A 15,944-nucleotide genomic window follows, 5' to 3' on the forward strand; every position below is an offset into this window, starting at 1 on the left:
ACACGATCTATGATTATGACATTATTTGGCAACAGGTTAGTAGAAAAATAATTACAATAGCGTGCAAGATTACATCCCTGACCAGGCCAGGTTATATTAAACCACCATACCTTCCCTGGAGAAATGTGTTGGTAGGAGAAACATCAATCGTGTTAAAAAAGTGTGGATGAATAAATGCATGCATGCATTTTTACACCAAACAAAGAAAGAAGATTGAGATGGATCTACAGGCCCAGCAGAGAGAGAGTGAGTCTCAGAGGGGTAGTGCTTTAAAAACAAACAAACAATATCTGAAATAAGAACAGTAATGTGATATGTTGCTCTTTTGGATCATGTGTACTGGAAAATGTCACATTTTTTCAGAGGGCTGCATCTAATTAAGGGCAGAACTAGAATTATTTATAATAAACTGGTTGAAAAATTGAACATGTAAAAAAGCATTAATAACAATAATATATTTTTCACACAGAGAACAAGAAATATTGACGAGGAGTGCAACAGATTACAGAAAAGTAACAATGTAATGAATACTTCTGGTGAAAGAATATAACAAACAACATCACTGAAGCATACAAAGTTGTGCAATACTGTATATCCCCTCCTGTCAAAAGCATTCCAGTGCTTCTTGTAGTTGTGGCTGTCTAAGAGTTGGATCAGATTATGTCTCCAAAAAACACTTTTAAATTTCAATTTGATTGAAATGCAATTTACTATATCATGCCTGTATGCAACTTTATTAATACATCATTACCAAAAACACATTTGAAAAATCATCTGAATCTTGTGTCAGAATCAAAGACTATGAGTAACACAGATTTTCAGAATGCAAATGTGCTGTGTGCCATTCTCCTTTAATTCCCCTTAATTTAAGGGAGAACTATCATTTGAAAAAGTAAATATTATGTATTACAATGTTCATGCAGATGGTCGGATATTGCGCACAATAATGAAATGCTATGTTAAAGTGAATTAATCTCTATAAAATTACAGTATAGATCAAGCGGAACACATACTGCAGGAGTGTCATATGACAAGGTGTTATGGGTGGTCCCATGAGACATTTTGGCTCAAGGGATACTGGCACTGAGCCACCATGGCCTGTAAACAACAACAGCGTCAAGTTGAAATAAACTCGCTCTGAGTCTCGGCCTGTAGTCTGGCGCTGGTCTGGTTACAACAAGTACAGTGAAGTGGTTTTTAACAATGCGTCGAAGGTGTGTCTGGTAAGTAATTCCAACCTTCAAACGACCATGAGCTGTTTTGTCATCCACTGCTTCCTCAGACTATCACCGGGAACCAAGCTAATGTTAGCTGGAGAGGCTAGCCGTAATTGCAGCTAACAAGCTAATCTTAGCTAGAATACATTGCGCTATTATTGCGGATTTATTGAAGTGGCTCGATGACCGTCGAGTTATCAAGCTGCACATTTCTTGATGATTACCGGGGTGTGTTTATATCGTAGTTTCAAGACATATTATAGCATGCAATATTTTTCAGACGTATGGCAGCCAAAGCTAATGTTAGCTGTCGGGCTTGTGAGCTTTCATGGATTTGCAGCTAGCTAGCTAGCTAACTAGCTAGCTACCCTCGGTGAAAGCAATAATTATTTATGTGTTATGTTGAGTAATGCACTGTAGCACTATTTATTCATGAAATAACTCATGGTCACCGGCACTTTTGTTTCTGCTTTTTATTTACTGGAAGCCTCTTGTCACGGTGAAATTTAAATGTAAACGTTACTGCGTATCGTTAGCAACATTTAGCAAACGTGTAACGCAATTGCGATGCCAAATGGGGCCAGCTATCGTTAACACATTAATGTAAGCAAACGTTGATGTACTTAGTGTTTTGAACACTTTGAACAGACACTTTCATATAATACACAATACCTTGCTATGTGTTAATGCGTTTTCCTCTTAATTCTGGGCTATTTGAACATGTAAAACAGTTTGGATGTTGGTTTTCCGCTTAGCTAATAAATGGTTACAGTCGTATTTGCCAAACGCATCACTCTTTTCGTGGGAAAATGAATACGTGTCAGGCTTATTTTAGTATTATTGACTGCTGTATAATTGTTGGAACATTTGAGACGTAACGTCACTATGTCCTTAAACTAAGGCTACAACTAACGATTATTTTCTAGGTTAATCAATGAGTTTCTCATCTGCCAGGAAACAGTGAAACTCTTTCATTACAATTCTTAAACTCAAATGTCTTGTTTTGTCTGATAAACAGTCCAAGATAAAAACATCAGTCAAAGACTGATGCGCATATTTGCTTGACATATGATTTAAAGTATTAAGAAATGTCAAACATAGCTGGCAATTAAAATCCTGTTTATTAACAACTACAGTACACCATTTTAGATCTACCTGCAATCATTACCAGTTATTGCAAACAGATGTTTCAAGTTCCATCATAAACTAATAATATCCTCTGTATCACCCTCAGATTGATATCCTTCAGATGAGAACTTATCCTCTCCATTGGGTATCTTACTCGTCATGTCCTCACAGCAAGGCAACAGTTCAGCCTCCAACAGCCCCACCAGCATCTTGGGTTCTCCCTTCTCAGTAATCAGCTCCTCACTTAACTCCCCAGTGGTCTCACCCACTCTGGGATTTGGACCCATCAGCAGCAGTCAGGTAACTGACATTCATCAGTCAGTAAATTAATGTCATGGTGCACCTTCTTTTTTGTATTTTAGGGATTTATCTGCTGTAGTGTCCTTGTATTTGTTTACACGGGGTCGTGGCTACACAGGATAGTTTTGCATTCACTGCACAGTTTTTTGTGTGTACAATATATCCAGGAAGATTGTCATGCACATACCACAGTTTGTTTAATACTTCAGTTTAGGATTCAAAGTTTAGAGAAAGCACATTTTGATAATGCATTCAACAGTGTTGTAATTTAACATCACAAAATGAACCAAATGCACCGCTGTGTTTTTAATGAATCTTTTTGGTTTCTTTCGTTTACCCAGATCTCTTCTTCAGCAGGGATGCACTCAATCAGCAGCTCAGAAGATGTCAAGCCTCCGTTTGGCCTGAGGCCCATGCCATCTCACAGCCCTGGGATAATGATGTCTCAGAAACGCATGTGTGTCATCTGTGGAGATCGCTCCTCTGGTGAGTGAGTGTGCTAAGAGCAGGATTAGCAGAAGTGAAAACACAAGCTGTAGAATGTTTTATTTCATTTTAGTAATGTGTTTTCAATAGTTTCAACATCTTTTGAAAACCAGACAATTTTGCTGAATAATACAATTGTGATGTTTGATTTCCCCATCAGACTCTTGCTTAACGTCTTTTTATGTTTTAATTTACAGGCAAGCACTACGGAGTGTACAGCTGTGAGGGTTGCAAAGGTTTCTTCAAACGAACTGTGCGCAAAGACCTTAGTTATACCTGCAGAGATAACAAAGAGTGCCTGGTCGACAAACGCCAGCGCAATCGCTGCCAGTACTGCCGCTACCAGAAGTGCCTGGCCATGGGCATGAAGAGGGAAGGTATGCAAGATCAGGGTTCAAATAGCAGTTAAAGTTCATTTTGAGAGCCCGTTTGGCTATAAAAGGTTTATGAACACGTTTGTTTGCGAGTTGACTTACATGCCACTATACAGAGGGGACCTACATTGGAGATTTCTGCAACATAGAGTTAAATATTCCTATTTAGAATGAATTAAACATTGGCAGTCAATTAGATTACTTAGAATAACTTATTATGCTAATGCAAGCCCAATTAAATTGATGAAGTAACATTGGATTAGTACTATTTCTGGCGTAGGTGAGGGTGGATGCAAGATTAGATAGATTAGATAAGATAAAGGGTAGAGACGAGTGTATTGGGGCTGGTTTATATAACTAACCCCTCTCCATCTCTTCTCTTCATTTTCTCCTATTCTACCCTTTCTCCATCTTTCAATAGTGATCAAACATGTAAAGTGGATTAAAGAAGATGGAAAAGATGAGGGATGGATGAGTATGACATGAAATCTTAAAGATATTGTATTTTTATGTTACCTAGAGAAATAGCCTGTTGTGTTAGACATGCAAATTTGTTGATTGGCGGATTTATGTGTGAAAATTGACCCCAAAATGATGGAGAGTGAGGATTGCTGCGGTATGGTGCATTGTGATGATGGACTGCTTTGTAAAAAAAAAGCAGTCGGACAGCTGTAGTTCTTACAGTATTTACAATCTGATTGAGTGGATTGGTGTTGCGCAGCAGAAAATAGGATGGATCTTTCTAGTTAAGGCCCTCTATAGGCCGCAAGAAACATTTGAACTATCTAAAATGCATAGAGTTGCAGGTGTTGCCTCTTGACCAGCTCTGTGCAGCCCAAATTCTGGCTCCATATTCAGGCATAAAGTCCTTAGGCTATGCTTTGCCACACGTTAAGCCTTGTCACTTTGTTATGGCTGCACCTTTGTCGAGAGTGTCTGATCTGCCAGAGAGAAGGGTACGTTTTATGATTTGAGGGGAGTCCAAACATTGTGTATTAAAAAAAAAAACCCAGCTTCTGTTCTTCCACCTCACTGACATCACAGTTTAGATTGCTGAAGACAAGAGTGACTCTCACTTTTACTGCCCTTAAGTTTAAAAAAACAACTTCACATGTTAGTCTCTGTTGTCCATCCATTGTGATTCTGTCTTAAACCATTTAGTACTCAATTGTGAACGACTATGCTAATGCATGTAAGCTAGGAAAGCATGTCATTAACATACTCATGCATGTAACATGAACCTACTACTATACTTAACATACTTCTATTGATAATGGAAGAACATTCATTTGACTTTTGTCTTGATGGTTATTATGATATTATATGGTAGAAAATGAAAAGTCAATATGCCACAAAGATACTTTGAGGAACAGTTGTTTCAGTTCTATCTAATGTACTGTATTGTAGAAAAATCAGCCCCACTCTTCAGTTAAAATTGCCAGAAATCCACTGAATGCAACACTTTTGAAATGTGTTTCTTTCTGCTCTTACAATTGTATCAAGACATGTAAAAAACCCTCTACAGAGGCTGAGCATTTTGCATAATATCAACTTTTTAACCCATGAATTCATCAGTTCACATTTATCATTCTTCCGTATTTACCATCATCTCATTCCTTTTCTTCTCCCCCACCACTGTGTCCTTGTGTTTTGTCTGACCAGCGGTCCAGGAGGAGCGCCAGAGGAACCGCGAGCGAGAAGGAGAGCTGGAGTTCAGTATGGGCGTGAATGAGGAGATGCCCGTGGAGAAGATTCTAGAGGCAGAGACCGCTGTGGAGAAGAAGACGGAGCTTCACTCTGACGATGGCTCCGCTGGCAACTCTGTGAGTGGTTAAAACATTGCAATCAAAAGGAAGTTACTTTGCCATTCATCAGTGTTTGGCAGAAGCATGATGGGTTTGGCCTAATGTTTTTAGAATAGCCTAAACAAAAACATGCTATAAGTACAGGCTTACTGTAATTGTTGGAAGTATTTGGTTTGAACTAAGAAGATGTGATTTATTGTTTGGTTTCAGCCCCATGATGCAGTTACCAACATCTGCCAGACTGCAGACAAACAGCTGTTTGCTTTGGTGGAGTGGGCGAAGAGAATCCCTCACTTCTCTGAGCTGCCCCTCGACGACCAGGTCATCCTCCTGCGTGCAGGTACGACTGAGTGTAAAGAGCTGCACCTTTAACGGAGATCAGATGCACATTATTAATCTTTCTTCAAGTGTACCAGATGCATATGGAATACTCCAAAGTACACTTCTAAGAGAGGCTAAGGACACATTTTTAGTGTAACGCGATGTCTAGGGATGCTCCGATCGATCGGTCACCGATCGAGATCGGCCGATACTCACTCTCTACCGATCGATCGGTGCTCTCTGAACATGCCGATCGCGAGAGCCGATCGCATGACGTAAAATACATGACACTTTTCTCTGTGCGCGGCAAAACAAGCTTGCCAAAATGGCTTCATCGGTCTGGCATTATTTTAAGGTGTCCGAAAAAGACAGTAAAATAGCGGTATGCAACGCGTGTGAAGCAGAAATCCTGCAGCTCCGCCGGACCGGTGAGCGGAGCGAAACACACAAGAGTTAGACCTAACACACTTAGCTATTTTATCTACCTCTGGAACAAGCTAAACTAGTCATTATAAATATATTTATTCTTCACTGTCGAGTCACTCATTACTGGATCAGTGAGCTGCATGAGATACTGACAGGCTGTCAGGAGAGAGAGAGAGGAGGAGAGGAAAAGAGAGCGCTTCCGCTAATTTCTCCCGTGTTATTATCCAAAGTGAATGTAAACTTGAATAATGTACTTCATTTGAATGTAATAATTAAGTTGATTGTTGTTTGTGGAAGCTCCAGTGAATGAGCCCATTAACTGAGTTTAAACATCACTTTAAATGGAAGATTTAAAGTGATATTTAAATCTTCCATTTAGGCCCCACCCACTCGATTGGATCGGTGATCGGTATCGGCCGATACTGATTCCGGCGATCGGCCCCGAAATTGGCGATCGGAGCATCCCTAGCGATGTCATACGTATACACTGCTATCTTTGTCTCTTATCTGCACTGGTGTGAACTCTTGCCTGTCCTGGGCTTCACTCTGATGTCTGTTGCTGACACGTGCATTTCCCTATGTGGGATTATAGAAGGGTTTGTCTTATCTTAGAGCTAAAGATAGTGCTTTGTGGATTTCCTTTTACTGGAGTACATTTTTTATTGAATAAATATAACTATATAAAGTTTAATTATTACGTACCCCATGCAGTATTTTAATTATAGTCGAAGCCTGAAGGATCACTTTTAGCTGCCCTTAACTTTGTCTGAATGTTAGTATTTGTGCATGCATAGAGTTAATGAAAAGATAAAGACTATATTCGTAATTAATGCAGTGAAATACATTTGAAGTTGGCAGCAGGTTCTTTTTACAAAATATATTGTCCTGTTGAATTTGAACTGTGTACAAAAAGTGCTGCAGTGAACCTTAGTTCTAGGATATCTGCCCTTGTACAGTGTCCCTGAATGTGAAGACAGTTTGTTGTAGTCGCTGTTGATGTTTATTTGGTGTTGACCTTAGGGGGTTTAACTATCAATAATAACTTTAGACTGCAGGAGGGTCAATGTAGGTCAGGGCGCAGTAGGGACCTTCTGATGTGTACGCACACAGGGGATAAAGTGATGGCTCTTACGGCCCGTCCACACGGCGGCGTGCGTTGAAGCTTCAGCGCTTCTGCCCATTCTCTTTGAATGGGGTGACGTCACGCTTTGCCGAACTGCATTGTCGTCGCGTTGCTTGCTTCAAAAGTTGAGCAATGTTCTTCGACAGAAGCGTCAGCCAATCAAACCACGTGCTTGTGTGTCCGGGGCGGGAGATTCATGTGATTGGTTGTTGGTCGAGTTTCAGACACGCCCACCGGCAAGCTTCAATGCACGCCGCCTTGTGGACGCTGCGTTAGTCCTCGAGACCAGGGCTGCAGTCGGATAGTTTAAAAATTAGCTCCTAAGTTCTAACCCTATCGTCTATTCCTTGACCTCTGAGTGAAACGTTAAGGGATAGTGGATAGGAGAATTCAAAAGGACTTAGGAGAAGAGACTGCGGTACTTTAGAGAATCCGAATGCACTTTCACTGTCGGACGTGTTTATGATGCGCCAGCGGACGTCATTGTGTGCGTCTGCTGCTGTGGGGAAACTATGGAAACCACAGTTTTCTATACAGCGGACTACAACATGGATGTTTAATAAGAACGAGGGACTGCTGTAAACTCATCTAGAGACTCTGCACCGTGCTCTGATGCTGTTGCTTTGCTTTATGAACGTGGACAACAGAGAAACATATTCTTCATGACCAAAGTTGGAATTGAAATAAAAAAGGAAAGTGAAACTTATGCTCGTCCCCCTCTCCCTCCGGTCCACATTAATACCAATGATCCCAATACGTATGATTGTATGAACTAAAGATCTTAAAATCAATACAGATGTATTTATTATAAACGTTAGTCCTTAACATCTATCACTGTGTATATCACCATTCAAACATCTTTTAAAAGTTGAACAAACCCCACACAGCTCAGTAAAGACTGAAATGTTGACTTTATTTGATAATTTCAGTGAAAACTAACGTTCATATTTCTCTTTTTGATTATAATACTGATGAACGTTCAAAACAAAGCACTTTGGCAACTTACCACCTATGTTTTAAAATGCTTAATAAGCACCGTAACTTTCATGATATAGTTCTCGGTCATAATCGGTTGTTTCCGTGAACGGCCGACTGTTGAGTGACGGCAAATGCTGCGGCTGCAAGGCATTGTGGGGCAGCATTTTCACTTCTCCTGTCGGTTAGGGAGGTCCAGTGGTTCCTAAGCTAAAGGAGGTTATAAAGGAAGTTTGAAACCTCCTTTCCTATCATTCTCATAATTCTAGAGAATTCGAACGGCACTTATCATGGCTGCCACTGAGGGACTTCCGGGTCATTTCACTCCTTTAGGAAGGTTCCTAAGCTAAATGGACTATTCGACTTCAGCCCAGTTTCCTAATGAGCCCCTCCCTTTGTGCGTTGCCAGGGTGGAATGAGCTCCTCATCGCCTCGTTCTCCCACCGCTCCATCGGTCTGAAGGACGGAGTTCTCCTGGCCTCTGAGCTGCAGCGGGACAGTGCACACAGCGCCGGAGTGGGGGCCATTTTTGACAGGTGCAAATATGGAGACAGAAAACAGCCAACACACTGTTATGCCTTTTTGTTTAATGTTGCACATGTTTGTATTGTCTAAATAACTGTTTTTATTTAACACAGGGAGAGTGTGCAGAGTGCAGAGGTCGGCGCCATATTTGACAGGTAATTTCACATTATTTTAGTGCTTGACTAATAAAGTAATGATAATGATTGCTCTTTGTATTTGACACTCTGGCTTTCCAAAACGCATTTCATCAAATCAATGTTATTACTTAGGGTTCTCACGGAGCTCGTCAATAAAATGAGAGATATGCAAATGGACAAAACAGAGCTGGGCTGCCTCCGAGCCATCGTCCTCTTCAACCCAGGTGCCTGACCAATGCTGATATCTAAATAAGAAACATTAACATACTGTTCTTACTATATGGGATGTCTCGTGGCACTGATGGACATCTTCTCCGTTTGCTTGCAGATGCTAAAGGGCTCTCCAACACCGGGGAGGTGGAGCTCCTTAGAGAAAAGGTCTATGCATCATTGGAGTCCTATTGCAAACAGAAATACCCCGAGCAGCAGGGAAGGTAAACGTCTACAGCTACCTCAAACTCTGTAGAAAGTTAAACCTGATTGGTGCCTTGGTGTTCTGCTCAAACGTAATGATTGCTCCTCTGCCCTGGCAGGTTTGCGAAGCTCCTCCTGCGACTGCCAGCACTGCGATCTATCGGCTTGAAGTGTTTGGAGCATCTCTTCTTCTTCAAGCTGATCGGTGACACGCCTATTGACACTTTCCTAATGGAAATGCTTGAAGCTCCCCATCAGTTGTCTTAGATAGGATATGCGTACTGTGGTTAGGTTTAGAAAGCTGGAGTGGGACTGGAGTGGCACTTTAAGTTATTTGAAGATTTGTCAATTTGTCTCACTGCTGTCTGCGTCACACTATTTCAGTGCAGCACAGATTTGCTCTTTAGACCAAACCAAAGGCTTGGCATGATCTACAAGCTGGTGCTAAATGTTGAAATAACTTCACGAGTAACTATGGTTTGAGAAAAACAAAAAAAAAGTATTTTTAAAAATGTAAACATTTACATATTTTCCTCACAGGAGCTATCATTTGGGTAAACATTTTTATATAAGCTTTTTAGACACCTCCAACACCAAGGTTCAGTTAATTCTCCAACTGAACTGAGCCCCAAACCTATTTTTTAAAAGGAAGGCAACCTGAATCATGTGTATGCGTTAAGGATGTATTCTTCTTTTTATCATTTGTAATTGAAGCCAGCTCTAAAACATGATGTATTGTACCGAACAGTCACCAGCTACTGTGTCCAACTACAGCTCTAAGTTTACTTGTATCATTTCAGAAGATACAATCCTGACAGTAACCCTGCGATAGAAGACAGGTCAGTGTTTGACTTGTCTGTGTTGAGGAACAGCTTTATGTGTCTGGTAATATACAGTTAGTGTTGTTTACTTCTTTGCCATTTTATAAATCTAATCACGTGGTGGTTAACGATTAAACTGCACTGCACACTTGCTATGTACTATTTCTAAAACACACTTAAAAAACGCCTTGCCTCTGAATAGTCGGGCGTTTGTCATTTGGTGCTATTTCAGTAAGAATTTGACAATATCGGTGCAGATGCACGCCAAACCACAAACCTAAGAAAATATGCAAAACTAAACAAATCCCTTTGTTAATCCTTGTTCAAATGTAGCAATATAAAATGTTAACTGCATAAGAGCTTTCTGCCTGTCAGTCATTCAGGGGTTTTACTAAGTAAATCATGTCTGGTGGAAAGGGAATACTCCATTTTGTAATGTATCTATACAATTCAAAGGTACTGTGCAAAAGTAATTGTTCAGGGAAAAATGTATATTGATACATTTGAATTATGATCAGGATATACAAATTATATAATTCTTAATGTGCCCTTGTTTTTAGTTTTCAGCTAGTATAAAGCAGAACATGTCTTGGGTTGCACTGGATTTGCTGAGACTGTTTCAGCTGATTTTTATTTTTTGTGCTTTTTATTTTGATGCTCAATTGTATTTTCCAACCTCCGCCTCCCCCCTTTTGTAGGTAGCTGTCTTGTTCATTGTTATATGTCTCTGCAATTTATTAAAAGCAAACCATAATCACATTTAAGACCAAATGAGGTCTGTATAACGGCCATGTGTAAACCCCAGATGAGCTGTATTGGAAGTTTGTCGTCGACCTCTATCTGCTCTCAACCATAAGGTGACTTGAAGCATGGGTTGTGTGGACTGAAAATAAAGAGGTGTAAGTTTTTGTTTTTTTTGCTTTTTCTTCCCCAAAACTTTTACATGTGACACTTTTTTGCAAACACAATTGAAAGATATAGTAAAAAAAGAAAGTCAAACGACGTGTTAATGAGCCTTTTTATTGACTTTGTTACATAGTTTTTGCTGTGGGCAAAGACGCGATGGAAGCCTTGGTTGTATAGCACTTGTTTCCAAGTTCCACAGTGATGTCATGGCACAGGCAGCAACATGTGTGGTGGGCTAATGTTCAATTACAAAGAAGAAATGTTGAGTGCAATGAAATCAAAGGCTTCTTTCCACAGGACTAGCTGGTGAGTTTCAACACTGCACGTTTCACAATGTGTGTAAAGTAAAATATGTATTAACACAAACCCTACCACAGAGAACCAACTTTCGTATTGAGCAGAAGTGAAACTTTTTTTTAAACCATGCATGGCTTGGTTTGCTTAAATTATATTTAGAATAATACTGCTTTTAGTCTATAATACACTATTCTACACATGGAGCCAAAACAACAGAACTCAAAGACATTGTCATGTACATCACTTTACAGCATTCCCCCTATAATACCTTACACATCTGTTCTGTCTGGTTTTTGACAGAAATCAGTACAATCTGGGAACCCCCCCCCATAACTTCAGTTCCACTAAGTTGCATGCTACACAGTGGGCCTAAGGTGCTGATTAGTTTTCAGTTAATTCCAAACAAAACAAGAACATGAACTGTTGGGTGGGTTTCACATAGCTTCTTTACGATGTTGCACTAGATGTGTTTCTTTCTCAATGGCTATGTTTCCGTCACAGTGGATAGATTATCATTGCTATGACATGAAGTGAAATGGTGCAAGTTATTAATTTAGCCAAGGCCATTGCAAATAGATTAATAGCACAATGACACAATCAAAGTTAAACTGCGGGCTCCTTCTTTTTTTACTTTAATACAGATGTAAATAACAATAGATACATAATTGAGATTTTGTGTGCGTCTGTATTGCTAATTACCCCCTGATGTTCACATTCATAGTTAGATAATGAATGTCCTGTGAACGACAAACTGAGATCTCCAGTGAAGCCAGCTGAACTACACATTAAATTGGCCTGGTCTATTTTTAATAACTTTATTTAGATCTTGACTAGAGTGGAGCAATGCACAATAAGGCAACAGGATACAGCTAATGTGCATGACCAATCCTAAAATTTCATAAATACTTTAAAGCTATCTTCATTACATACTATTGGGTCCAGGACAGGATTAAAAACACTGGTTAAAAAATAAATCACAGCTCGTGAAAGATGTACATTGCAGTATTATCCCCTCGTCCCTCACAGACTGCACATCTGTAGTAACATTTTCTTGATTAAATGTCCCTGAAAACATTTTAATAAATAACTGTCTCTAAAAGGCACTCTGAGATGTGCAGCTCATAGTTTCTAGAACTATAGAAACTATATAACTGAAGATTGCTTCCTTGTAACACTGCACTCGCCTTGCTTAAACTGTTCAATCTGTCAGAGAGAATAGGTCACATGATGTGACTTTTTTTTTATAGCTAAAACTATTGATGAGCATTAGACTGAGACGAGTGGAATCACGAGTTGAATAAGATCTTTAAAAGGAAGTTTCTCTGATAAATTCCTTCTGATCCAGTCACTTAGATTAGACAAAACTGTGCTACTGTAAATTTGCTGGCTTAACTGTTGAGTATTATTTCCGATGTCAGTGGTTCATCAGTGTCAAGGATTTCACATTCCATTGATACCCAACTTTTACATCCAGTGCAATTGTTCCTTATTTGAGCACCTTCTTGAGCAAAATAAAAAAGAAACACAAAACTACCACAGTAGTATATATAACCCTCAGCACAAAGCCATCTATTCAACAGATGAAATGTCTTTTAGTTTGTCCCTAAAGCTGCAGGGCTGACACTAAACTCAAGGAGAATTTAGTGTCCGTACCATACTTCCTGCCCTTTGGATTCAGTCAAGGCCACTGAGATCGAAAGCACACGCAGCTCTTTTGATGCCCTCAGCCTTAAAAAACACCCTTTAGCGAGGGTGCTGTCCTTTTGGAAGGATGACTGTGATTAGGCTGAATGAGTGTACGTCATCGATGTTGATCCAGCAATAGCAAAGCTTAGTGGTTTGGATACAGCACTCCGCTCTCTGACCGTCAGTTCATGAATAAAAGCTTTTATCCAATCTCTCCAGGAAGCACTTGTGACAAGCCTATGTGAACTAAAACGCATACAGATAAGGTCAACTCATCAAAGCTAGGGGGGATTTTATTGCCAAGCCAGAGTGGAGTGGGTTGCCAGGTTGGATGTAGGCAATAGAGGGGCAGTGAAAGGGCTTCCACACGGCCTTTTGTCCATCTCACACCTGCATCTCTGAACCACTGGACAAGCCCAGAGCGTTGGCCTCCTCTGTAGTCAAGCCGTTCTTAAGTGTCCTTCTCACTGTGCAGACAGAGAAAAGAGGATTGTTCAAATGTTTGCACGGCAGCCCATTGCATTTCTCCGTACATGAAAATAAATGATGCCAATTGGGTAATATTTGGGATGACTCACATGATTTTCGGTTGACTCGGGATCGCCTTCTCTCCCGAGGTTGCGTCCGCTGGCTGGGACCCTGAGTGGCTGACCTCACAATCCTCTCCATGATCTCATCAGCCGTATCATCTGTGCAGTTCACCGGGTCGTCACTGGCAGAGCACCATGGGGCCACACGCCCTGAAACAGAAAGGTTGGAAGGGAAGATAGGTCAGGTCTTTAGAAACCAGAGTACTTCTTCCTCTTTGTACAGATAATATTATCAGCTGTTTTCTTTTTTACGTCAGATTTCTCGTCAATAGCTTTCATGCCTTTTGACCCAATGACTCCAAATGAATGCAGTATTATATGACTATAGCGGTCAAGTAGTACACCTCTTGTTATTGAATTTCCAGGCTTTTACTATTGTCTGTGAATATATTTTAAATTAAAAACGTAGTTATTGAAAAAAGTTTTTTTCTGAGTCTCCAAGAATTTTAAATATAACATTTGAAGATTTTCACATTAAAATCTTTATGTAAATGGGAGGTGGCCTAAAATCCAATAATAAGGGGTGTCTTATTAGTCCAGTTTAGAAATACTATCTAGTAGCCTATGGATGGAGTCAACGGGACAAATGAGCTATGGTAAAGAGATGAAACTTAAAACTTTTGAATCACATTTATTATAAGATACATTTACGTTTTTTTCCATGCGTAATTTACTTCAACTCTATAAATAAAAACAAACTAAATATGGGAAAGATGGTATTAACAATAACATTGTTCTATTTCGTCCCTACTGACCGCCAGAGGCGGTGCTTTAAGCACTGGATATGTCCATCGCGCACATGCGCAGCTCGAGTACCAATAACAACAAAGTCACCTGTGACCCACGTGACAGGTGTCGCCAGAGGATCTGTTCCTTTCATCTTCTCGCTGCGCGAGGGTACCGTGGCTACATTTTTGTAGCCTACAGCATTCAGGTTTGAACGTTTGATCTGAGGGATTTCTCTGCAAACAGCTGGCCGCGTGCAGCTTCGCGACTGACAGTCGGAGCTACGGGTCGTTAACGCGTCCTCCAGGAGCTGTGGCCGGCTGTGCGCTGTGCAGAGCCTCGACAGACAGGTTTGTGTCAGCTTGTTGCTAGTGATGGCTGTGTCCCCGCACCCTCTCCCAGCCAAGTTGTCCTGATTGGCGTCTTATTTTTTGTTTGGCTTAGACTTTCTGGTGACGACAGTGTTCCCGCTTCCTCTCCCATAAAGTTGCCCTTATGCTCTTTTGAAAGTTCTGCTTGTGGCGTTGTGCCCGAGCTATCATTAGCATTTGAGTCCCAGCTTTGGCTGCGTCCCTCATTCGATTTAGTATGGAAAGCCAAGAGTGTCATACTTTAAACCCGTTTTTCGTTTAGATGCAGAAAGTAAGGTAAGTACTTTCTATTTCTTAGAAGCTATTATCTGGTCTTAACATTTGTGTTCTGACTTGGTCGCTTGATTGTTAGCAGCAGCCGCTTGTTGTTGAGCCTAACTATTACACCTTGCATGTACTGTTAAGCTTCATTATTTAACTCAGCCGGTGAGGGCAGTGCTCTCGCTCCCGGTAAACGCATGGTATGGTTGCAGTAGCGCTATATCGTTGTATTTACTGCTCCTAGTACTAGACTCCTAGCACTAGGACGATATGCAGAGAACAATCTTCACTGTGTGTGCTGTGTGCTCTGCATGTATGGCCATTAAGGAGGATTTCATCCTCCCAATATTATATTGTCTAGTGGGCAGCCGTTTGGCTGACACTTTTAGGCACCGGTCACAGTTACTACTGTAACTAAGGTTCTAAGCCGTAAGTACTGGCCATAATTACTACTGTAACTACGGTTCCAAGCCGTGTAAGTACTGGCCATAGTCAATACCGTAACTACGGCTCTAGGCTGTGTAAGTACTGGCCATAGTTACTACTGTAACTACGGGTTTAAGCCGTAAGTACTGGCCATAGTTACTACTGTAACTACGGGTTTAAGCCGTAAGTACTGGCCAGAGTTACTACTGTAACTACGGCTCTATGCTGTGTAAGTACTGGCCATAGTTACGACTGTAACTACGGTTGTAAGCCGTGCAAGTACTGGCCATAGTCAATACCGTAACTACGGCTCTATGCTGTGTAAGTACTGGCCATAGTTACTACTGTAACTACGGTTCTAAGCCATGTAAGTACTGGCCATAGTTACTACTGTAACTACGGTTCCAAGCCGTGCAAGTACTGGCCAGAGTTACTACTGTAACTACGGTTATATGCCGTGTAAGCACTGGCCATGGTTACTGCTGTAACTACGGCTCTGTGCTGTTCTCTTCTTTAGAAGCTAGTTATCTGGTCTTAAACATGTGTGTTATTTGACTTGATCTCGCTTGATCGTTAGCAGCAGCCGCTCGGCTAACGTCTTGCGTATACTGTTAAGCTTTATTTTACCC

General features: G+C 40.7%; 2 protein-coding genes across 3 annotated transcripts in view; one reads left to right on the plus strand and one right to left on the minus strand.

The window, feature by feature from the left end:
* Positions 1-1,061: 1,061 nt before the first annotated feature.
* rxrbb (retinoid x receptor, beta b) lies at positions 1,062-10,960 on the plus strand. Of its 2 annotated transcripts, XM_034102294.1 has the most exons (12): positions 1,062-1,223; positions 2,452-2,645; positions 2,987-3,131; positions 3,329-3,508; positions 3,927-3,980; positions 5,168-5,328; positions 5,521-5,650; positions 8,565-8,691; positions 8,794-8,835; positions 8,950-9,041; positions 9,146-9,251; positions 9,351-10,960. In XM_034102294.1, the coding sequence occupies exons 2-12, from the start codon at positions 2,505-2,507 to the stop codon at positions 9,496-9,498; spliced, it is 1,326 nt and encodes a 441-aa protein (XP_033958185.1). In that variant the 5' UTR covers positions 1,062-1,223; positions 2,452-2,504; the 3' UTR covers positions 9,499-10,960. The 2 variants fall into 2 exon arrangements, with proteins under 2 accessions (XP_033958185.1, XP_033958186.1); XM_034102295.1 differs by lacking the exon at positions 3,927-3,980.
* A 93-nt stretch (positions 10,961-11,053) lies between these two features.
* fhod3b (formin homology 2 domain containing 3b) overlaps positions 11,054-15,944 on the minus strand; it is a 108,227-nt gene continuing 103,336 nt past the window's right edge. The window contains 2 exon segments of the mRNA XM_071205856.1: positions 11,054-13,408; positions 13,520-13,681. Of these exon segments, the coding sequence (XP_071061957.1) occupies positions 13,326-13,408; positions 13,520-13,681 (245 nt within the window). The 3' untranslated portion in view covers positions 11,054-13,325.

This window comes from Pseudochaenichthys georgianus, chromosome 16 (genome assembly GCF_902827115.2).
Source record: "Pseudochaenichthys georgianus chromosome 16, fPseGeo1.2, whole genome shotgun sequence".
NCBI classification, from domain to species: domain Eukaryota; kingdom Metazoa; phylum Chordata; class Actinopteri; order Perciformes; family Channichthyidae; genus Pseudochaenichthys; species Pseudochaenichthys georgianus.